This window comes from Zeus faber (genome assembly GCF_960531495.2).
Source record: "Zeus faber genome assembly, chromosome: 2".
Classification (NCBI taxonomy): Eukaryota; Metazoa; Chordata; class Actinopteri; order Zeiformes; family Zeidae; genus Zeus; species Zeus faber.
In genome coordinates, this window is record NC_137189.1 from 33,791,392 (window position 1) to 33,814,600 (window position 23,209).

General features: G+C 45.2%; 3 protein-coding genes across 3 annotated transcripts; 2 read left to right on the plus strand and 1 right to left on the minus strand.

The window, feature by feature from the left end:
• Positions 1 to 552: 552 nt before the first annotated feature.
• LOC307248072 (ankyrin repeat domain-containing protein 10-like) lies at positions 553 to 8,237 on the plus strand (the record flags this gene model as incomplete). Its single annotated transcript, XM_080024283.1, has 6 exons — positions 553 to 750; positions 3,065 to 3,217; positions 5,107 to 5,198; positions 5,691 to 5,902; positions 6,014 to 6,100; positions 6,413 to 8,237. 6 exons carry the CDS (start codon positions 553 to 555, stop codon positions 6,865 to 6,867), a joined length of 1,197 nt encoding a protein of 398 aa, XP_079880409.1. The 3' UTR covers positions 6,868 to 8,237.
• A 392-nt stretch (positions 8,238 to 8,629) lies between these two features.
• cars2 (cysteinyl-tRNA synthetase 2, mitochondrial) lies at positions 8,630 to 17,940 on the plus strand. Its single transcript, XM_080024277.1, has 15 exons — positions 8,630 to 8,914; positions 9,040 to 9,090; positions 10,160 to 10,277; positions 10,393 to 10,464; positions 10,888 to 10,993; positions 11,084 to 11,164; positions 12,411 to 12,540; positions 12,879 to 13,012; positions 14,232 to 14,299; positions 14,578 to 14,644; positions 15,710 to 15,848; positions 15,934 to 16,057; positions 16,322 to 16,420; positions 16,840 to 17,061; positions 17,172 to 17,940. Exons 1-15 carry the CDS (start codon positions 8,703 to 8,705, stop codon positions 17,250 to 17,252), a joined length of 1,704 nt encoding a protein of 567 aa, XP_079880403.1. The 5' UTR covers positions 8,630 to 8,702; the 3' UTR covers positions 17,253 to 17,940.
• Positions 17,941 to 18,833: 893 nt separating this feature from the next.
• On the minus strand, positions 18,834 to 21,792 carry cryaa (crystallin, alpha A; the record flags this gene model as incomplete). The annotated part of the gene is made up of 3 exons (XM_080024287.1): positions 18,834 to 19,052; positions 20,564 to 20,686; positions 21,595 to 21,792. 3 exons carry the CDS (start codon positions 21,790 to 21,792, stop codon positions 18,834 to 18,836), a joined length of 540 nt encoding a protein of 179 aa, XP_079880413.1.
• Positions 21,793 to 23,209: the final 1,417 nt, after the last annotated feature.

A 23,209-nucleotide genomic window follows, 5' to 3' on the forward strand; every position in this document is an offset into this window, starting at 1 on the left:
TCAGTCTCGATAATGCTTCACAAGAAATAAATAAAATGAAGGTCATCACAAAAAAACATAGATACGGACGCTATCCACACAATTAAGAAGACCGACTTTTGAACTTTTGAATAATAATGATTGTAATTGCATTGATTCCACTTCTGCATTTTAATTGGACGAGAATGTTTGAGGATTTTAATTAGTAAAACAATTTCCCTTAATATACGGCCTTAATCGATATGGTCCATTTGCGAATAATCGTAGCGGTCCCTAATCCATCCGGAAATCCATTCCGGGGTTTCGTCATTATTTCTACCCGGGATGCATCGCCCTCCCAGCGGCTCCTAATCCGTGGCGCCACGCCGGGCTTTGCGCTCCACCCAAATTGAGCGGGACTGAGGCACGCTCCACCCCCACCCCCCCCCCCCCCCCTCCACCTCCACCTCCCCCCTCCCCGTCTATTGTGTTTGCGGTCCCGTCCCGCTCGACGGGGTTGTTTCTCCGGCGGCTTGTCTTCTTGTCCTCCTCCTCCTCCTCCTCCTCCTCCTCCCACCCCCCACAACAAAAGCGATGTCCGTCGGAATCGAAGTCGGGCGTTGGAACGACGAGGCTCTGCGCGCCCGGTTCCCCCTCCACCGGGCGTGCAGGGACGGGGACGTCGGCGTCCTCTGTTCACTTCTACGACGCGCGGCGCGCCGGGAGGACCTGGTGGCGGAGGACTCCCTGTACGGGTGGACTCCCATTCACTGGGCAGCGCACTTTGGGAAGGTACGGAGATTAACAAAAAAAAAACAAACACGAACAAAAAACTTACTTGTAAAATACTATTCTGTACTGCAATACTATTTGCTGTCGATGATATTGTAAAACGCTAAGTCGACCGCAGTTCATGCGGTTTTTTTTTCCCCCCATTCGAACAGGGTTTTCGTTTGAATTATAGGTAATTTTAAGATATGATAATATACGTCATTTAAAGCAATGTATACGTTTAAGCAGCAAAGGCTGAATTCAAGAGAGATTAAAAAAACCCCACATTAAATAACACATGTACACATCTATCTACACGATCTCCTGAACTTGAAGTGGGATGACGCTTATTAGTGATTGAGCCTTGTAAGGACAGGTGTCGGTTTATCTACAATGAGTAAGTTGAAGTATTTCGACGTTGTCGACAAAAGACACAGTATTTAGAGTAGTTAAAAGTTACATGGAGTATTTAGAGTAGTTAAAAGTTACATGGAGTACTTAGAGTAGTTAAAAGTTACATGGAGTACTTAGAGTAGTTAAAGTTACATGGAGTACTTAGAGTAGTTAAAAGTTACATGGAGTATTTAGAGTAGTTAAAAGTTACATGGAGTACTTAGAGTAGTTAAAGTTACATGGAGTACTTAGAGTAGTTTAAAGTTACATGGAGTACTTAGAGTAGTTTAAAGTTACATGGAGTATTTAGAGTAGTTAAAAGTTACATGGAGTACTTAGAGTAGTTAAAGTTACATGGAGTACTTAGAGTAGTCAAAAGTTACATGGAGTATTTAGAGTAGTCAAAAGTTACATGGAGTATTTAGAGTAGTCAAAAGTTACATGGAGTACTTAGAGTAGTTAAAGTTACATGGAGTATTTAGAGTAGTCAAAAGTTACATGGAGTACTTAGAGTAGTCAAAAGTTAGAGTAGTCAAAAGTTAGAGTAGTCAAAAGTTAGAGTAGTCAAAAGTTAGAGTAGTCAAAAGTTAGAGTAGTCAAAAGTTACATGGCGTATTTAGAGTAGTCAAAAGTTAGAGTAGTCAAAAGTTAGAGTAGTCAAAAGTTAGAGTAGTCAAAAGTTACATGGAGTATTTAGAGTAGTCAAAAGTTACATGGAGTATTTAGAGTAGTCAAAAGTTACATGGAGTACTTAGAGTAGTTAAAGTTACATGGAGTATTTAGAGTAGTCAAAAGTTACATGGAGTACTTAGAGTAGTCAAAAGTTAGAGTAGTCAAAAGTTAGAGTAGTCAAAAGTTAGAGTAGTCAAAAGTTAGAGTAGTCAAAAGTTACATGGCGTATTTAGAGTAGTCAAAAGTTAGAGTAGTCAAAAGTTAGAGTAGTCAAAAGTTAGAGTAGTCAAAAGTTAGAGTAGTCAAAAGTTACATGGAGTACTTAGAGTAGTCAAAAGTTACATGGAGTATTTAGAGTAGTCAAAAGTTACATGGAGTATTTAGAGTAGTCAAAAGTTACATGGAGTACTTAGAGTAGTTAAAAGTTACATGGAGTATTTAGAGTAGTCAAAAGTTACATGGAGTACTTAGAGTAGTCAAAAGTTAGAGTAGTCAAAAGTTAGAGTAGTCAAAAGTTAGAGTAGTCAAAAGTTACATGGCGTATTTAGAGTAGTCAAAAGTTAGAGTAGTCAAAAGTTAGAGTAGTCAAAAGTTAGAGTAGTCAAAAGTTACATGGAGTATTTAGAGTAGTCAAAAGTTACATGGAGTATTTAGAGTAGTCAAAAGTTACATGGAGTACTTAGAGTAGTCAAAAGTTAGAGAAGTCAAAAGTTGGAGTATTTAGAGTAGTCAAAAGTTACATGGAGTATTTAGAGTAGTTAAAAGTTACACATACGGTAGCTAGAGTAGTTAAAAGTTACACATACGGTAGCTAGAGTAGTTAAAAGTTACATAGAGTAGTTAGAAGTGCCATACGGTAGAAAGAGTAGTAAGCGGCCTACAGTAGAGTAGTGAGAAGTTACATGAAGTAGTTAAGTCACATACAGTAGTTAGAGTAGTTAAGTGGCATATGTAACAAGATTAAAGAGACTTTATCCCTCACATACAAGTGCATTGTCAACAGTAGATAAAACAAATAAACAAAGTAGGTTGAGCCAATTAAAATAAGAGAAATCAGAAAAATAAATGTATACAACAAGTGGTGTGTGTGTGTGTGTGTGTGTTTGTGTGTGTGTGTGTGTGTGTGTGTGTGTGTGTGTGTGTGTGTGTGTGTGTGTGTGTGTGTGTGTGTGTGTGTGTGTGTGTGTGTGTGTGTGTGTGTGTGTGTGTGTGTGTGTGTATCAGTGATTGTAACTCGCAGCGTTTCCTTTCCTCCTGTGTGCGCACGCAGCTGGAGTGTGTGGTGCACCTCGTGCAGGTGGGCTGTGAGGTGGACTCCGCCACCACCAGGTTCGCCCAGACTCCCGTGCACATTGCGGCCTTCGGGGGCCATCCCCACTGTGTGCTGTGGCTCCTGCGGGCGGGGGCCCAAATCAACAGACAGGTGGGTTCATGGTCTCGTGCACACGCACAAAGAGGAGGAAGAATCACTTTGCCGCCTTTGGGGGTGCACTTTACCCAGCAGGAGCCAAACTCCAGCTCCAAAAACAGATTCAGCATATTTTTATGTTAAGGACGTCTCCACTTTCCGGGGTCACTCGAACGCACCGGCGGTCGAACTGCGCTGTATTTCTGTTTCGTTTGTAATAATTACAAGTAAGTACCAGGAACAACAAAAGTGGCGTACGGTAATGACCAAATCGAAGGGAAAATGGGTATTGGACAAAATATGAGATCCACATAAATATGGAAATCTACATAAATATGGAAATCCATGAGGACAGGGAACATCTATGCAAGTGCCTCATTTCCCGAAGTGTTTTACTCCGTGGTTTTGATGTCGTAACAGTGCAGTTCAACCCTGCCGGCTTTGCGAGATTCGAGATACGGTGGTGCCTCGACTTACGACTGCAGCCACTCACGACGCAATCCAAGATACGAGCAGCGATAGTTGTGAAAATTTGTATCGACTTGCGACCGACTGCTCCAAGATACGACCGTGGAAATTTGCAGTTGGCGCGTCAGCGGCCTGTCAGTCGGTCAGCAGTCGGTCAGCGGGCGACCAATGGTGTGTGCACGTAGTTCGTGGCTTATCGATATATTTTTTTTCATATTTGCTGTGTTTGTGCTGTGTATTTTGTTCATTTTCACCCTTCATGATTTCCTAATTTATATGGGAAAAATTGCTTCGACATACGACTGTTTTAGCAAACGACCGTTCTTATAGCGCGAATTACAGTCGTAAGTCGAGCCACCACTGTACTTTTATTTGTTACAAGTATGGTGCAGTGAAATGATGTCGTTTATAATAAATCAAGCCTTTGGTTTAGGTAGCGTAACGACTTGTTTCTGTCCAACCCCCCAGTTACGTGCTTGTACTTTTATTTGTTAAATAGCGTGTTCTCTTTTCAAGATCATAATTGCCTCAGTGAAACACACTGCTTTGTGACGCTGTCTGGGTAGGTAGGAGCAAAAATGGAGTAAATGAAGCGAGTCGGGCAAAAACCTCCACGTGAACAATTACACCCATTGGTCGAGCATTTCGAGGGGAAACAATGACCTCCAGAGCTTTTACAAACCAAATTGATCCTATTATGGGATTGATTTAGCTTTGTGTCACTGGGCATCGACGGGCCTTCGGTTGGAGTTCTGCCTGACTCTCTGACTTGCAGCTCCCTATGATGCCCGGTTGGAAATGTTTGTAGTAGAGCCTGATGGGATTAGGTGGTCACGTTGCATAACCAGCTACGCCGGGATTAAATGGGGTTTTTTTTTTTTCCGCTGACCAACCGATCGCCAGTCTTCTTTTTGCCCCTGTACAGTCACACTTGAACCATAATTCTTTCCATCTCGCCTTTCTCTGCCGCTCCATGAACTAAAATAGCGGGGGGGGGACAAAAGGGAATATCGAATAATCATCTGTGTTAATAGTAACGTTTGAAAAGCATGCGGCCTGATGTCATGCTTCTCTTTATTTATCTGACCTATATTTTTATTGGTGGCAAAGTGCCAGCTCAGTCTGCACTGGAGGGAATCTCTTCAGTGTTTTGCGTTTGGACAGTCCAGTGAAATTCATTTTAGGTTCTACTACATCCCAGAATATCTACATTTTTACATGGAGCTGTCCTCATTATCAACACAATTGTTTGAGCACAATCTTCACATTCCCTAATTATGTCCTCATCCATATGTCAAGGGAAGCCGACGTGAGATGTGTCGCAATGGACGGAACGCAGCGTTTTTTGGATTCGACAGGAAAAATGTTTCGAGATGGTGCGAAATGATTTGAAGGGCCACTCTTCCAATGCGTCATGCGTGTATTTCCCCTTTTAGGACTATGTGGGCGAGACCCCGATCCACAAGGCCGCACGAGCAGGAAGCAGAGAGTGCACCGAGGCCCTTCTGCTGCACGGAGCCAAAGCAGAGTGAGTACCTGCATCTGGGCTTGTTTCAACACGCTGTAACCAGAGCTACAAGGTTATTATAGAAAAAAACACAAATCCGTAAACCATACATTTTATTTTGCCAAAGACATCAAACAGATGACAAATGGATTAAAGGATAGGCCTTTTTGTTGTGCTTCTCAAAGTCTTCAATTTAAAAAAAAAAACAAAAAAAAAAAAAAACGAACATTAAATCTAAAACGGAAACACGCATTATAGTTGTAATAGTAATCCAAGGCGTAATGGTGCCAGTGGTAAACGCTGCAACTCCCTATTTCTAACATTGACGCATGAGATCTGCAGAGGTGTCAAAAGAGCTCCAAAAATCGGTTTCCAACCGTTTCTCAGCATAATCTCTCGTAACCTGTACTTTGGAAGAACTGAAGTCCTCTCGAGGCTCTAGAGATTTGACCCACCCCCCCCAGCGACCTCATTAGCCAACATGGATCCCCAATTCCCCTCTCCGCCACGCAGTGTGAGGAACGCCAGCGGGCTGATGGCAGCCGACCTGGCCTCCTCCCAGGGATTCTGGGAGCTTGTCCAGCTCCTCTCCAACTTCCCAAACTATCCAGTTCCACTCAGCGGTGGACCCCACCACGCTCCAGACCCACTGGGTGGAGCGGCCAATAGGAAGAGGCTGAATGGCGACTGGACCAACAGTTTTATGAAGAAAGCCAGGACTGACGGTAAGCAAATATAAGCAATTCAAGAAAGATGTTTCCTTTTTTTGTTTTGTTCTTTGTTTCTTTGATTTGGATACACCAAGCTGTGTTTTTATTTTTTTTTTCCCCTCCTAGATGGGGATCTGTATGCGGGTGTTGATGACAGCGCCGCCGAGGAACTCGATGGTATGAATGTGGAGGCCGCAGAGGACGAGCTTTCAGGTGGGATTTTATTTTAAATTCGCATCGATATTGATGATAATATCACAAGGGGCGTCATCAAGATTCATCCCGTTGAAGTTTGGGGCATTTTAAAGGTCCATGAAGCCAAATTCAAGGAACTTCACAAAAGTCAAACTCCCGCCAATCAAATGTTGTCGTTAAAAGTCCCTGCTGTGACGTGATGTGAAATTAAAGCAAGATTACGCTTTTATTTTTTAATTTTTTAAGTACAGTCTCAAAAAAACAGGCTCCCTGCACAAGTTTGGGTTTCCTGTCAGTTTAACCATATCTCATTTGCTTTTGAAATGGCAGGAAATTACAACACCAAAGGCCTTTCCAACGGGCACGGTGACGCCAACATGTCCGCCGCCGTCCATTGTCCTTTGCCTCCTCGATCCAACACGGCTGGACCTGCTTCATTCAAAAGCGCTCCACCATCGCCGAGACGGGCGTCGGCTCAGTCCAGCGACGGCACAGAGTCGCCCTTCACGCCGACCAATCACAAATCCCCCGACGCGGCGACCGGTCAGCGGCGTTCGTCCGACATGTGCGGCTCGCTGCACCTGACCGGGAGTCCCAGCAGCTGCGTCTCCCACCGCCCCGCCCTGGGCACGACGGCGTCGGGCGCCGGGGACTCGCTGATCTACGGACACTACCACGGCTTCGGCGACACGGCCGAGGATCTCACAGACACCAGCATCAGCGGTCACCTGCAGCGGACCTCCAGCTTCCGGCTCGAGCAGCGCTACAACCAGGCAGCGGTGTAGGCGGGGCTGTCCAGCTCTTCCGTGGCTCCTCAGGAGAGAAACCGGCCTTTGACCAGTTTCGCCAGCATTTTTCTACCATTGGCGGCTATCAGTTTGGGGGGGATGTGGTAAATCCTCAAGTGGTAAAAGTAGTGCCTGGCGATCAATCAAATCACACGCCAAGCACATACTGCCAAAGGTGGCAATATAAGCATTTAAAGTCCTTCTCAGTATAAGCAGTGTGACAGCGCTGTATCTATTGAAATGAACAAATCCCTCATGTACTGGCGGCAACCGCTTTCCCTGACGTAGTGCTGACTACAAATCAATAAATCATCAAAAAGACTTGAAATTTGGCCGCAGGACTGGACCCGACAGAGCAGCGGTATCCAACAAATCCTTCACGTGCCGCTGCTAAACTGTATACTGACGTCCCGCTGACCCAAAGTGAGCAAATACCAAACTCTTCGGTCACTGCTTGAGACTTTTGCTGCAGAATACTGCCTAAAAGGTGCATAACACTTAATCACAGCTAATGTTTTAAGCACGCTCAGCGCTTCCCAGAAGTTTTAAGATGAAGACTGGACAGCCCGAGCCAAGGAAAGACTTGAATCCAAAAAACTTGAAAACTCCACATTAATTTAGGTGCGCTAACTTGAAAGGAACGAATCACCCAGAGCAAGAGAATTAAAAGCAATTTATCACCTTTTTTTTTTTAAGGGGTCATGATTTTCATATTGTGTTGTGGAGTTCTGGGAACCTGTTGACACATTCTGCTCCTTTTCCCATCAGATTTCTGTCTCCTGCCAAGTCGTGCTGTAAAATCATACATTGTCATTTTGAAAGGTAAACGGCAAAGGGCATTTTTTTTTTTTTTTTTTTTTAATAATTGTACCTTGAGAATTTACGTTTTTTTTTTCAAGTGTAGGTGCAATTTGGTCTATCCCATCGTTTTAAAGAACCCTTATCAAAACACAATTTCGACCAGAAGTCTGCCCCGTTGAGGCTGTCTGTTATGCAGGCCATGCCTATAAAGCCTTCTGCCTTAACCATGATTTTTGGAGACTACACCTGTGATCTGAAAATGGAAGTAAAACAACGGGCTTGTTTACCTTTTATCTACCAAAGGGAAAATGTAATTTATCCTTTTTTTTTATTTTATTGCAATCTTGTCAGAACTTTTGTGGGACTGTATACTCTTTGCCAGTATAATCAATGCTTATTTATGTTGCCTTCTTTCTCAGAGCAATGTTTTTGTACAGAATACCGTTCTGTTGTTTTTCCCTCTTTGAAAATATAATTCACTCAACATTGGAAACCTCGTATAAGATGTAATTATTACATTTCAGCTGTTCTTCCCAATTTTAATTAAAAAGGTTGAGCCTTTTGCCTTTTATACAACACACTTGTAATACAATAAAATTGTATACAAATTGTATGTGTTATTGTGTTTTTCTACTAGTCGACTACAACTACGAAATAATGGAAAATACTAAGTATATTTTAGCCTGTGCTATGTGGATTTAATTCGCCCATTGGGGTGGGGGTGCTGTCAATCTTTTTATAATTGACGGATTGCAAATTACAGTTTACAATTGCACAAAATGCAATGTGTGATTCACAGAAATAACTCCCTTTTGCAGTATTTATTTAAGTATTTCTTTTGGTGCAACGCGCCGGAGCTCCTCCCGAGTCGCGTTTGCGATTCTTGCGTCCCAACTGTAAGAAACCCGTGACGTCATAAGCATGCGACACCACCCCCAGGTCGCCTGCGTTTCTTTCGACGTCGTGGGTCGAGTCGCGTCGCGTCGCTTGTCCACGGCCGTGTGGTGACAGACGAACATGTCACCGGAGGCATGTGGCGCACACAGTTAATGTCCCTGCGTCGCTTTTCGAGCGGGCGTCCATCGCTCCGCGTCGCCGCGCGGAGGTTCAGTGCACCGTGCGCGGACGTAGGAGGAGGGGGATGGAGCCGACCCGCTGGTGCCGACACCGGGTTGAAGACGTACAACAGCCTCACCAAGCAGAAAGAACCGCTGATACTCCGGCGAGAAGGAGTAGCTACTTGGTATTTTTTTATTACTTTTTTTTTAAATTATTACAGTCTTAGTATTAGTATCATTATTTCAATTCCACAAACGTGGTGTCACCAGCAACAAATGAGTAATCTGAATGACTTCTGTTTCCCCTCAGGTACAGTTGTGGACCCACAGTATATGACCACGCCCACCTTGGTCATGCATGGTAATATTCTCATAACAATGTATTGGAATATTGTTTTTTGTTTTTTTATTTTAATTTTTTTTTTTTATGTTTAGGCTTATTTTTCTGGTGTATTATTATTATGATTCATTATTATTATTATTATTATTATTAGGGCAGCCCTATTGTTATCATTCCGGGGAAAACTTTGAAGCCTAAAACTGTCTGAAACACCAACTTTGGCATAACGCGCCGACAGGGTTGACATTTTGTTTGGACGGCGCTGTCACATGCATGTCGTGGTTGGAGTCTCATCCAAATCGATCCACAATCGAGCCAGCGCATTTGACGGCGAAATATGTCCAACCCGACTAAAGCTATCTGGAAGACCTACTTCGGCGTAACTTGCGAACACCGTTGGCCGCCAATATCACCGGGATCGTGTGGTTTGAATTGAATCCAAATCAATCCACATACGGAGTCGATATTAGTGAAAACTGAACAACTTTGATCCCAAATATCCAGTTGGTCTTGTTCTAAAACGAACGAGATGAGATTTGCAGAAAAACACTTTATGACGTCATCATAATTATTTACCATGAATGCACAGATTCCAATTGAGATTGTCCAGTTGGACCACGTCCAGTGTGTGGCGTGAACTCTGTCACTCTGTAGTGTTTCGACATTACCAGACTATCGATTTACATGTATATCTATATAAGTTCTTACCTGGTGGATGTCAATAGATCTGTTCAATTGATATTTTATCTCTGTGGTCCACATTACTTTGCCGGCTGAATGAAAAACAGAATTAAAAGTAGTCCACAAAATCTGGTTACCGCGTCCACTCGAAGCCACTGAAATGTGTGACTGCGATGCGTTCAAGATCCACTGAGAAATTTGTCAAGGTGACCATCGGTGTGTTTCTACAGACGATTAGCATTTTAAAGAGCTCGATAGTTTGAAAAATGAAAATAAAAAGTAAAGTTATAATAAAATCAGAATTGCCAAATATACCCAAATATCTGAAAAATACAAAACAGAAAGTGTCAAATATCTGTCTGTCTGTCTGTCTATCTATCTGTCTGTCTGTCTGTCTGTCTGTCTACAGCTCCTATGTTAGATTTGACATCCTGCAGAGGATCCTGTCCAGGCTGTTTGGAATCACTGTCGTCCACGCCATGGTCATCACTGATATCGACGACAAAATTATTAACAGAAGTCGAGAGGTATTCTATCTATCTATCTATCTATCTATCTATCTATCTATCTATCTATCTATTGTCTGAAACGAAATATGTTGTATTGCTTTGATTTATTGAATTCTATCCCCTCGGTTTGTAGGAAAACGTCTCCCCGACCATCCTGGCCCGAATGTATGAGGAGGAATTTAAAAATGACATGTTGTCACTAAAGGTAGGTCGGTAGACGATTTGTCCTTTTTTGTTGCATTTGAGTTGTCTGAATTGGTTCGGGATGAGGTTTCTTACAGTACCTGGAGGCAAAGGACGATAGATAGACAGACAGATAGATGGATGCATACCTACACTACATACATACAGTACTTCCATACATACACAAATAGTAAGAGAAAATGGCAATACATGTGGAGTGTTTTTTTTATGTAAAATGGTATGAAATCATGCAAAGGAGCTGTTTTCCTTGTTTATTTTTTAGCTTATTTTATTTCTTTATTTCTTTATTTAGTATATTTTTTGGTTATTCCTTCCAGTGTTTTAACCCCATTGTAACTTATAAATAACCTCTTCCTTGTCCACACCCACCCACTTTTTAAAACGGTGTTATTAAATTATAATTGTAATGATTATCATTTTTTAGGTGCTACCCCCTGCCGTGTACCTGAGAGTCACAGAGAACGTGCCTCAAATAGTGGCCTTTATCGAGCGTATCATCAATAATGGACATGGATACGTCACAAAGACAGGTGTGTATGTTGAGAACATTTCTGCTTCCCGCTAGACCGGTCTCTCACTTCTAATAATGTGAGTTGTTCTGCATTTGTCTGTTTTTGCAGGCGACGTGTATTTCGACATCCAGTCCATCGGTCACCGCTACGGCAAATTTTCAGCTGCTGCTGATGTCCCGTCGGAGCCTGGTGGGTGGCGCTGTCCCACCGTGGCAAACGGGAGCGCTGCTGCGTAACTTCTCCATGCGCTCCGGATTTTATCTTTATCCTTAAAGTGGAGATCCATAATATTATCGGGTGGAACAAGTCACGGACTATACTGGAAACAGTGTATGAAGGAGCACATGCATAACGCAAATACATCGAATGGCTGTTTCTGATAAAAGCCCCTTTCACACATAGTTCCCGGTAAATTACTGGGATTCACGGATGTGCGCCCAGCACAGTAACCCTCACCCAATGTTATTCATTCAGTGTGACCATTTTCCACCTGTCCTACACTCTCTGCCTCCGGGGTAAAAAAAAATGTTCTCCGACCGGTCCACCTCTCCCTGTCCGCTCACTCCCTCTGCGGCTCAACACTCCGGCGCAGCCGGCGCAGGCAGATGCATAATACAGATACTGAAGCACATGCTTATTATAATGCAGAATGATGTCGTCGGACCTTCCCGGACGTAAAAGATACGTCTGGGTCAGAGTGGCATTTTGAAGAAGTTAAAGAATGAAATTGAAGAATGGTCTCCGTAGAGACTGGACGTGTTTCAGTTTCTCGTCTTTGCAGCTGAGCGCCGCAGTTCTGGTCGGACTTGCCGTTTTTCCCCGAGTGTTTTTTTTTTTTTTTTTTTTTTTTTGCGTCCCCCACAAAAACCTACTATTTGTGCTTTGCCGTATTCGGATTCGGCTCCACCCCTACAGTACTTGACATGCTTTTTCTGGGCATTTCGATACTAGGCCCTGAGGTGGGAAATTACGGGAACAGATTTCCCGGAATATCGATCCCTGCCCCCATTCACACATGACCCCATGCAGGAACGGTTCCGAAACTTTGCTGGGAAAGACTGCATGTGTTAAAGGGGCTAAAAAGTGGCAGCCAAATACATTTTGGATAAATATCAAATATGGGATTTTCTAACAAAATAAGTTTCCAGATTACCACTTTTTTTCAACGAGGCCTCATTATAATGTAATAATGTTGGCTCGCATCATTTAGGGTTCGGGTGGGGCCAGGGTTAGGGTCAGCGATATTGTGCTATGAACAGTTATAATTGATGGGACCAAAATTTTGACACGGCCTGGGTTGAGGAATGGCAATCCTATCTGTTGAGTAAGATGCACCATTCATTTTCCTGACATATTAGACATTATCCCATACACAAAGGTGGCAAAATACAAATTAAGCTTATTTTTTATATGTTCTTTGACTTGCTTCTTCCAGGGGACTTGGATAAACATGACAAAAGAGACTTTGCACTTTGGAAGAGCTCCAAGCCGCAGGAGCCGCACTGGGACTCCCCTTGGGGCAAAGGAAGACCTGGCTGGCATATCGAGTGCTCAACCATTGCCAGGTCATTAAGCAAATATAATGAAATGATTCTATTGTGTTGCTTTTTTCCTTTTATTTTCTTTCATCTGGAAATGGTGACATAGATTTATCGCAAGTTACAGAAGTCAATACCCCCTATGAAAGGGACAACATTTTCAAAAAGTAATGGTAAAGAATGTCTAAGTATTAAAGTGTAGGTTCACTGTTTTTCAACCCGGGTCTTGAAAATGTGGGTTCCCATCCCAACGCTTCACTGTTGAAAAACGTACTCCGCTGCAACTTCTCACAGTCCAATGGCGCTCTTGTTGTTGTTTTCCTTCTTCTTCTTCCGTGCATTCTTTCCGGCGGTTGCACCGCTAGCTCTGTGTTTGGGAGTCACCTGGACATCCACTCAGGGGGCATAGACCTGGCCTTCCCTCACCATGAGAACGAGATCGCCCAGAGCGAGGCGTACCACCGCTGCGAGCAATGGGGGAACTACTTTCTGCATTCAGGTCGGTTAAATAACACAAACGCACCGCTTACTTTTTTTTTTTTTTTTTAATGATCATTAGTGTTTCTGCAGTGGGATTGATTTCCACAAAATGAGCGATTGCAACTCAGGCATCACGGTGACGAACTTTTTCACCCCGAGGCCTCATTAACACCTTGGTTCCCATCATTTATATAGTAGCCGTTCACGGCAATGACCTCCAATGAGGCAAACAAAGGCATAAAAAAACGTGTTCTTTATATTGTTTCAGATTTGAGCATCAACTAAGTTTACAAAAAATGTATCTTTCATTTACACCGATCAGCCACAACATTAAAAACCACTGACAGGTGAAGTGCATAACATTGATCGTCTCTTTCCAATGGCACCTGTCAAGGGGTGGGATGTATTAGGCAGCAAGTGAACAGTCAGTTCTTGTAGTTGATGTGTTGGAAGCAGGAAAAATGGGCAAGCGTAAGGATCTGAGCCACTTTGACAAGGACCACATTGTGATGGCTAGACGACTGGGTCAGAGCATCTCCAAAACGGCAGGTCCAGGTGGCGAGTTCCTGGTATGCAGCGGTTAGTACCTACCAAAAGTGATCCAAAGAAGGACAACCGGTGAACCGGCGACAGGGTCATGGGTGCACATGGGCTCATTGATGCGCGTGGGGAGCGAAGTCTAGCCCGTCTGGTCTGATCCCACAGAAGAGCTACTGCAGCACAAACTGCTGAAAAAGTTGATGCTGCTATGATAGAAAGGTGTCAGAACACACAGTGCATCACAGCTTGGAGCGTATGGGGCTGTGGTCAGGCTGCCCATGCTGACTATTGTCCACTGCTGAAAGCACCTACAATGGGCACGTGAGGGTCAGAATTGGACCATGGAGGAATGGAAGAAGGTGGCCTGGTTTGATGAATCACGTTTTCTTCTACATCATGTGGACGACCGGGGTTAGGGTCCGATCCGATGGAGCATCTGTGGGATGTGCTGGAGCAACAAGCCTGATCCATGGGGGCCCCACCTCACAACTTCCAGGACTTAAAGGATCTGCTGCTGACGTCTTGGTGCCAGATACCACAGGACACCTTCAGAGGTCTTGTGGAGTCCATGCTTTGATGGGTCAGCGCTGTTTTGGCTCCACGGGGGGGAGCTACACAATAATAGTGGTTATTAGTGGTGGTTTTAATGTTGTGGCTGATCAGTGTATGTAATATTTAATCTGGATTTTCTTTTTTAGGACACTTGCATCTAAAAGGCAGCGCTGAGAAAATGTCCAAATCTTTAAAGAACTACATCACTATAAAGGTAACGTAGTGTGTTCTGCAAGTCCTACTGTGCCATCTAAGAACTATGTTTATCCCAAGCTGGGTTTCAGGGAATGGCTGAAAAGTTCAATTGACTACATTTTGAATACATGAGAACTGTCCCTCAATCAATCCAAGTTAGTTAGGGACAGTAACATTTGGATCATTGCGGTTTGGATAAACTAAGGTTCTGCTTTGCAGGGAAATATCAGTGTTAATATTTTGTATTTCATCATCAATCATATTTATTCTCTCTTTCGCTCTCCCTCCACCCGTCAGGATTTCCTTCAGTCTCATTCTGCCAACGACTTCAGGATGTTTTGCCTCCTGACCAAATACCGATCAGGTACATTTGAGTTGTCACTAATAGTTTGTTATTTTTATCATTTATTTTTCACAACCTGTGATTTCAAAGAGCTGTTTTTGGACTATTTCCAGCTCGTTTTGTCAGACCCAACAACTTTTATGATGAACGGGGATGGTAGCTCAGGAGGTAGAGCTGGTCGTCTAGTAATCTAAAGGTTGCTGGTTGGATCCCAGGCTCCTCCTGATAGCATGCTGTAGTGTCCTTGAGCAAGACACTTAACCCCTAATTGCTCCTGATGGCTGCGTCCGTCGGTGTTTGAATAATTGTAAGTCGCTTTGGATAAAAGCGTCTGCTAAATGACTAAATGTAAATGTAAATGAACATCACACACCCATAGATAATTGCGTTGGACCGTTAAATGACGTGCCTTGACGGCTCTGCAAATGTTTTGGTCATGATGGAGATGAATCCAAGATGGGCAAAGGACATCCCTTACATGGGAGGTCCACTAGGGGGCCTTGTCAAACGGGTTAGTATAGTGGACGTCCACTAGGCGGCCATGACAGAGAGGTTAGTAAATGGACTGCATCTTCTAAAGCGCTTTCCCAGTCTTGCGACCACTCAAAGCACTTTACAATACACGCCTCACATTCACCCATTCACACACACACACTCATTCATCGATGGCAGCGACCACCGTGCGCGGCGCACACCAGCTCATCGAGAGCACGTTCGGGTCCAGTGTCTTGCTCGCGGACACTTCGACATGCTGCCAGGGGGAATCGAACCAGGAACCCTCTGATTACCGGACGACCCGCTCTACCTCCTGCAGACGTTGCACATCTTAGTGTCTTACTCAGTGCTCATCCCAGTTTTCCAGCCACACATGAAAAAAAGGAAAGAAAAAAGGACCGGCTTGATCCCGACCGATGTGCTATAGTTCATGTCCTGTAATGTCCAACCCAATGTTCTGCGAAGTGTGTGTGTGTGCCACGACTCAGAGGTCGGAATAGAAAACTTTCGCTGGAGGGCCATGACTAAGCGCGGAAAAAACCCCCAACAAAGACCTGTTTCTGTCCCGTCCCCCCCTATGGCTCCTTGCAGCCATAGACTACAGTGACAGCAGCATGTCGGAGGCACAGAGTTTCCTGGCCACCATCGCCGCCTTTGGCCACGCAGCGCGAGCCTACATGAGGGGTCAGCTGCAGTGCCAGGCCGTGCAGGAGGCTCTGCTCTGGGGGAAGTAGGTTCTGACGCCAAAGTACGCGTTTCAAGTTTCACGTCCTTGAAAACAGCACTTCTCACATGCAGCGCTTCGTGGCCCCCAGGCTGGCCGAGACCAAGGCCAGCGTGAGGAGCGCCCTGGCGGACGACTTCAACACCCCGAGAGCCCTCAACGCCGTCATGAAGCTCGTTTACCACGGCAACTGTGAGCTTCAGCCCGTCACCAAGGTAACCGCGGTCGAGGCCTTATTTATCCAAAAAATGTGTGTACCGCGCGTTTGCGCTATCGTGCAACGTACTTCAGGATGTTTGGCGGGCGACGTCTGCGCTGTTAAAAAGCAGTCTGGGGCGCGAGAAGCCCTTTGGCGTGGCCCAGGCGCGGGATGGGGTTTTATTCCCGCAGCCTCCCTCGTCGCCTGCCGTTGGTTCGGAGATGTTGACGTGATCATAAACACGACCCCCCCCCCCCCCCCCCGCTGTCGTCCTGTCCAGTGTGACGGACACACGCGCAGTCCAGCCGTGTTCGGCGCCATCCTGTCCTACATCGGGGAGCTGTTGGAGCTGTTTGGGATCGACTTTCTGGACAGGAAGGTCAGACGTCATCTAATCCACCTCAAAAACACAGCGCAGTAGAAAATGTAGTATGTTGGACTTTATTCCTTTAAAAAATAATAATAATAATAATACATTTTGCGTAACTATGAAAGCTAAACTCAGTGAGGAAAACAGTATATATGTGTATTCATTTCCATCGAGCGTTTGGCCCAAAACTCCCGAACAGTTTGTCTTACAAACCAAATGCCTTGGACGGTGCATTTCTCGGTCGCCCCTTCTATGTTCTTTTTTTTGCGCACGTCATCTTTGCACGACGACGACAACATCCAAACAACCAACGTTCTTGGAGCTTTCATTTTAATAATTTTATTTATCAGGGCAAAGTTTTTTTTGTTTTTTTTGGGGGGGGGGGGGCTATTTCTCCAGCGTTTTAACGATGTCCGGGCTTGGGGCAGGACGTCAGTGCGGCGGATCATTCCGGAACCCTGGAGGGCGTGGTGGAGCAGCTGAGCCGCTTCCGCAGCGAGGTGCGAGCGTTCGCCCTCGCCCCGCAGGGGGCCGCTGACCCCCCCGGAGGGGCCGCCGCCAGACCCCGAATTCCACGCGACAGGATTGCCCTCCTCAAAGCCTGCGACACCCTGCGGAGCGACCTGGCGCCCCTCGGCGTCCTGATAAAGGTACACGAAGGGACTTTCAATTTCTGATATTATTTGGAATGTTGGAGGTCATGAGATAATTGATTTGAAATGCCTTTCTGGCGAACCTCACCTTCAATTCCTTCTTGCAGGACAGAGGGACCGACTCCACATGGGAGATTTCTCAGCGGAAGCCGACGCTCCCCAAGAAGGAGCAGGATCCTTCCACGTGAAACCCCCTGGGACCCTGGTTAAAATGTCATTTCGATCAGTTTGACCAACTGACTAAAAAAAGCATTGCTTATAAATCGCCAGTACGGATTGAAATATTCTAGTCGGGTGAACGTTTGACTAATCTGAACAGAAATAAAACTTTGAGTCTTTTCTCGGATCAAGCCGCTCAGTGTTCATGACTCGAGCCTAAAGCTTTGGCTGTGATTAAGTGTAATGGTCCCTGTAAGCCACTAGAGGGCGGGGCGTAAGATATATATATATATAATGATATATATATAATATAACATTCATAAGTATGTTTTTAATTAGTTTATAATCCCATGAAAATAGGAATCGCTTTGTTTTTTTTTCCGCTACTTTAGAATGAGACGTTTTTATCTACATAGGGTGCGGGTCCCCTCCCATGCGGTCTGCCACCTCACGGCTTAGATGCCACTAAATTGTCCACGCTGCACCTCTAAGGGAGTCAACTCATGCATATTCAGTCCAACCTATCGAAGAATCGTATCATTTATGACTAAATGATTTAATCATGTTTTTAGATGGAGGCGTTTGAATCATGCAAAGTGTGTTTTTTTTTTTTTTGTTTTGTTTTTTTTCTAATTGTATTGATTCAAAGTGTGTACATTCTATGGTGAGAGTAACAGACAAATTGTAAATAAATTAAGAAGATTTTTTCATATTTAACCACGTGGTCTTCAATCGGCTATCAAACATCTACATCGATGTGTCTAACCAGCCAGTTAATTCTGTTTATTGTTCAAGGTCACATACATTTATCCGGCCAATCAGAGAGTGTTGTGTTGAGTGTATGTATTGAGTGTATACTGGATACGCTCAACCAATCAGAGCCCAGCATTCACCCATCGGGAAAATCTTTGGATATGAGTATTGACGGTTGTCACACAGGTTTTTGGTTAATTATACAGCTTTATTGGATGTAACTTTGAGTTAAAGACGTCTCAAAACTGAGCAGAGATCAGTGTGAACGGGGCTAAAGCTCCAGACAGCAGAGAAGGACACGAAAGAGAGAAGGTGGTTCATAAGAGTTGGCACAGGGATGGAAGGAGCCCCTGGGGTCGGAGGAGCTCAGCCTTTTCACCGCAACCCCTTTGAGTTCCAGATACAAACCCAGGGTGTTGTCATTTTAACAGTAAAAAAAAAAACAAAAACAAATGTTTTACTGAGAAAATGTTTCATGGTCAGCTTTCGTTGGGGAGTTGTTCTCCCCCCGAGCCAGTATTTCTTTCTACTCTCCGACTGAGCCTCGACCGACCCCCGTGACTTTTCCATCGTCGGGTGGGTCTTTTTTTTTTTTTTTTTTTTTGTGTCATGATTCGAACGAGAATAGGATATCTTAATAAACGAGTTAAAAATTAGCTGAGAAGGAAATAAAAGTGAGCGAGGAGAAACACTAACATCTCTCTGTAGGGAGATGGAGAACGTGGGAGCGGGTGAGGCGGGAAGGGACGCTGCCGGGGGTCATGGCTTCCTTTCCGGGGTGTGTGATGGGATCCGGAGGGCCGCCCCCTCTCCAGCACCACACCACCCCCCGCCCCCGCTCGGGCCATCCGGCCATCTTAGGAAGAGGCCGCCGCGTTGGGCTTGTCGTCACGGGTGACTGGGATGCTGCGCTCGCCGCGGCCCATGTCCCCGCCGCCACCGCCGCCGGTCACTTTGGGGCCGGTCAGCGTGAGCAGGCCGTCGGTGGACAGGCAGCAGGTGATGGCCGACTGGTCGACGCTGGAGGGGAGGCGGTAGCGGCGGTGGAACTCCCGGGAGATGTAGCCGTGGTCATCCTGAGAAAGGGAGAGAGAGAGACCGATAGACAGACAGACCGGCAGATAGATAGATCGATACTTTATTCATCCTCAGATTGCAGCCCACACCAAAAAATAGGCAATAATAAAGTAAGGGGAATAAGAATTGAACAAAGATATTAGCAATATGCAATAAGAATGAACTAGAATATACAGAATTTATACAAAAAAAACAATAAACCTAAAAATAAACGATCAATAAAAAGGTGGCGATACGAACGACCTGATAAACAATTCATATAAGCATAAAAATTAGCTTATATATATATATTTTTTTAAATAAACCGACTAAACAGATTTAATTTAAAGAACGCTATTGCTCGCGCTGTGAAACACTTGATTCTGATTGGCCAATATCGATCAATGTCCGTCAATAACGACCGGACAGCGGACAACCACTTCTCCGACTGCGTTGATGCCCCTCGTATCGCTCCGCCTCCGGGCTAATGCTAACGCGAGCTGGCGGCGAAATACTGCGACGCCACAGAGAAGCTATGACGGAAGACGTGAAAAGAGGAATTTGATCGAATATAACACGTTCAAACAGTAAATACCTGAGGTAAGTGTTATTGTAGGGCGAATGGTTTCATACATCGTCGTGGAACTACCTTTCCGAGCGAAAGCGGAGGCTTCGCAGTCGCGGAGCGCGCCGCCGCGCTGGTTGTGACACGCGTCCGGAGTGACTCCGGCGAGAGAACTGGACATAATAATCATAACTACTTTAGAAGGGAAGCCTGGTGAGCTCGAGCCTTTTTGCGAGGACGATCCAATGAATTCCACTGGCAAACCGAAACACTCCGAAGCTAAACTTTGGTTTGAGATCATTCCCCGTTTGTTTTTTTTTTCCCTGCAATTTGAGAATATATGTTCTGAGTAAAGGTTTTTAAAAACCAACGCACTGCCATGAGTGATGTGATGTCCATCTTATATCATAAAGGGGGAGGAACAGACTTGACTGTTTTCCCTTGACAACGCAAAAAAAATGTGCAGCGTGTAGAATTTACAGAACGGACTTGGCGGAAATGGAATATAATATTCACAAGTAGGTATTAATGAGTTTATAACCCCAGGAAAATAAGCATCCTTGTGTTTTCGTCCCTTAGTCCTATCGTCATAGGGAGCGGGTGCGCGTCCACGGAGGCAGCCATGTTGCACCGCCACTTTTCTACAGTAGCCCAGAACGGACAAACCGCCCACTGGCTTGAAAGAGGGACCTGAAGGCCACCGTGGCTTCACCAACGTCATTGGAAAAGGAGGTGTGGGGTGGGGATTCAGTTTGCTGCAATCAAGCCGCTAGATGCCACTAAATTCTTCCCACTGCACCTTTTAAAGTGTTTGTTGCAATGACCAAAAATCATGTGAAACCCGGGATTCACGCGTGCTGTTATATGTGAATCGCACGCGACCCACATTTTATCGCAGTGCAATTTGATCCAAACCCACTCGTTATCAAGGGCATCTAATCTCACAGGTGGCGACGTGGCCGCTACCTGTCTCTCGCCGTGCTTGCCCTGGATCTCCACGTAGTCGTCGGTGACCTTGATGTTGAGCTCGTCGGGGGAGAAGTGTTTGACGTCCAGGTAGACCGTGAACTTGTCCCTGTCGGACCTCACCTGTGGGCGAGAGGCAGGGTGGGAGGAGAGGGCGGCGGCGTCGAGGTCATATGGAGCGTTCAAAAAGTGAACCTGACCTTTTTCAAAATGAAATGGTTGTTTTCGCACGGACAACATTGATGAGTAATTAAAATAAGTAGAACACACAGTCAAATTATTTTGGAATTAAAAACATGTTTTCCGTGAACACAAACATCCATTTGATTGGTGTGTAGAATAGTGTATAGACCATCACTGTGTTTAAACCTATAGACGGGTTTCCACGGTCTCAGTATATTTCGATATTCAACATTTTGAAATATCGAAAAGAATATATTGACTTTGGAGTGAATAGATATGGTGTTAACCTAAACCTACATATGAATGTAGTTTACTAATCTGTGCCTTCTCCCTGTCTGTAAATGAACAATTTAGAAACAATCTATAATTTCTTTGCTTTTTCAAAAAACTAAATCCTTCTTCCTGTACACATAAATGCGATGGAAAAAAAACAAAACTTCTAATGTGCAGCTGATTGTAGAATTGTGCTCATGCTCTAGAAAAAAAATAAGAAATAAAAAGTTAATTTAGAAGAACAACACTTTGAACCAGCTAAAACGATCCGTCAGTGGAGTAAGGTCCCTTTTCATTGAGATTTCAAGGAAAAAATATCAACTCATGAAAGAGGCCCACAATACATTGTCTCCTTAAATAAGCAGAAGTTTCTGTGGAGAGCACCTTTTGGAAGTTGCTTATTTCACGTAAACATGTCGAAGTCACTATTTTTATCAAAGTTAGCTGAAATAAGGCAATATCAAGAAAAAAATAATCTGATTATTGTGACTATTTTCTAGTCTCACGGTCCTTTCTAGTCTCACAGCGTGTCCCCAACATTGATAAAGGGGGGGGGAAAAAAGTGTTTTTGTTACCTCGGAGATGCCGGAGTTGGAGGAGTCCATAAAGTTGCGGAACAGAGACTGTCTGTAGTAGGGGCTGATGGTGGAGGCTGTGTAGGGGAACAGGTCGTAGTCGAACATTCCCTCTCCAAAGAACTGGTCGAACAGCCGGGCCGGGTACATGGAGCCCAGGGCACGTCTGAACCAGGGGTGCTGAATGGCAATATCCATCGTTTCAGGCAGCGGAGACTGTTCTTCTTGGCCGGGCTGGTCTTTCAGAGCTACAGGTGGAGTTCTCTCTTCTTCTTCGTTCTTGCTTCGCCTCCGTTCCCCGAGAGGCAGAAAAACAGGGCTGTGAGGTGAGACGGTAAAAAACAAAGTAGTCTGGGCAAGGCGGATAGAAAGGCTTCCCGATGGTGGTGTGGCGTCTCTGTGGCGTCCAGCCCCTCCCTTTATATACCTGCGTGGCAGAAAGAGCAGCTTACGGTAGGATCCCCCTGGAATGACATTATGTCATGCGTGGACGGGCCCAGTCAGCACAATCAACATGGGTGGGGGGGGGGGGGTGTCAGGGAGGCCCACCCCATTCACCCGTTCACCAAGCTTGTCTGGGCCTGGTGGGAAGGCTGGCCTTTGTGGGACCCGGTGCCAAAAAGCAGAACCGGACCCTGCCGCCAGGCCTGCCAAAAGCAAAGCCTGCTGGGAGGAGGAGTGGGTGTGGGTGAGGTGAGAAGGCGGGGGGAGAAAAGGAGATGCTCAAACGGGCCTCACGACGCAACCCCCTGCAGCCCATCGTCACCGTACCCGAAAAACGAAGAGCCGTCACTCTCTCTCTGGACATGCATGGACTGTGAGATAACGGTGCTGTATTGTTCCGCTGCTCCGGTGTGATGGACAGAAGCTTTGGCCATAATACAGGACGTGAGGGGTGCGCCGAGGGTCAGGAGAGTAACAAAAACTCAGGGGGGGGGGAATAAAACCGAATCAGGTTTTGTTCCCCCATTTGTTTAGCTCTTTGGTTTCAAGACAAAAAAAAGCGTCACACATTTAAAGACTTTCTCTCCTTCTCCTTCTCAGTAGTGTGACTGATGTGTGGTCGCGGGGTCGTGGCCAGGTGCCTTATCGGGGCCTGGTCAGTATCAGTCCATTGACATGGATGTGGGGCGCAGGCGTCCCCGGTCAGGAATTCCCCCGACTGGTTCCTGATTCTCTGCCTTGAAAATACGCGTAGAATCTGATTGTACTATATGTGCTGGTTCGGGAAAGAGGCCTACACATGTGGCACATAGCTTTATAGTCTGGGATTGCCCTCGAGCGAGAAGTAACAAATAGTCCACGGTCGCAGAGAATGGATCAGTTGGGGAAACAACCAGGCCTAATAACCTGTCGCACTAGTGAGGAGGGACGATACCACAAAAAACATTTCTGTCTTTACTGCGTTGGCCTCATTACCAATACAAATATTTTTTGTTGTGCTGGATGTTAGACTCTTTTCACCACCCACTTGTTTACTCACGCGTGGACTCGGCAATTTTGAGCTAAACAGGGAGCTGTACCATGGAGTTCTTGGGTGTTAGCCACGGCTGTTTAGCCCTGCAAGAATAGCCAGTTGGCTCTGGCAGAAAAGCCCACGTTTGGTAGATTGAGG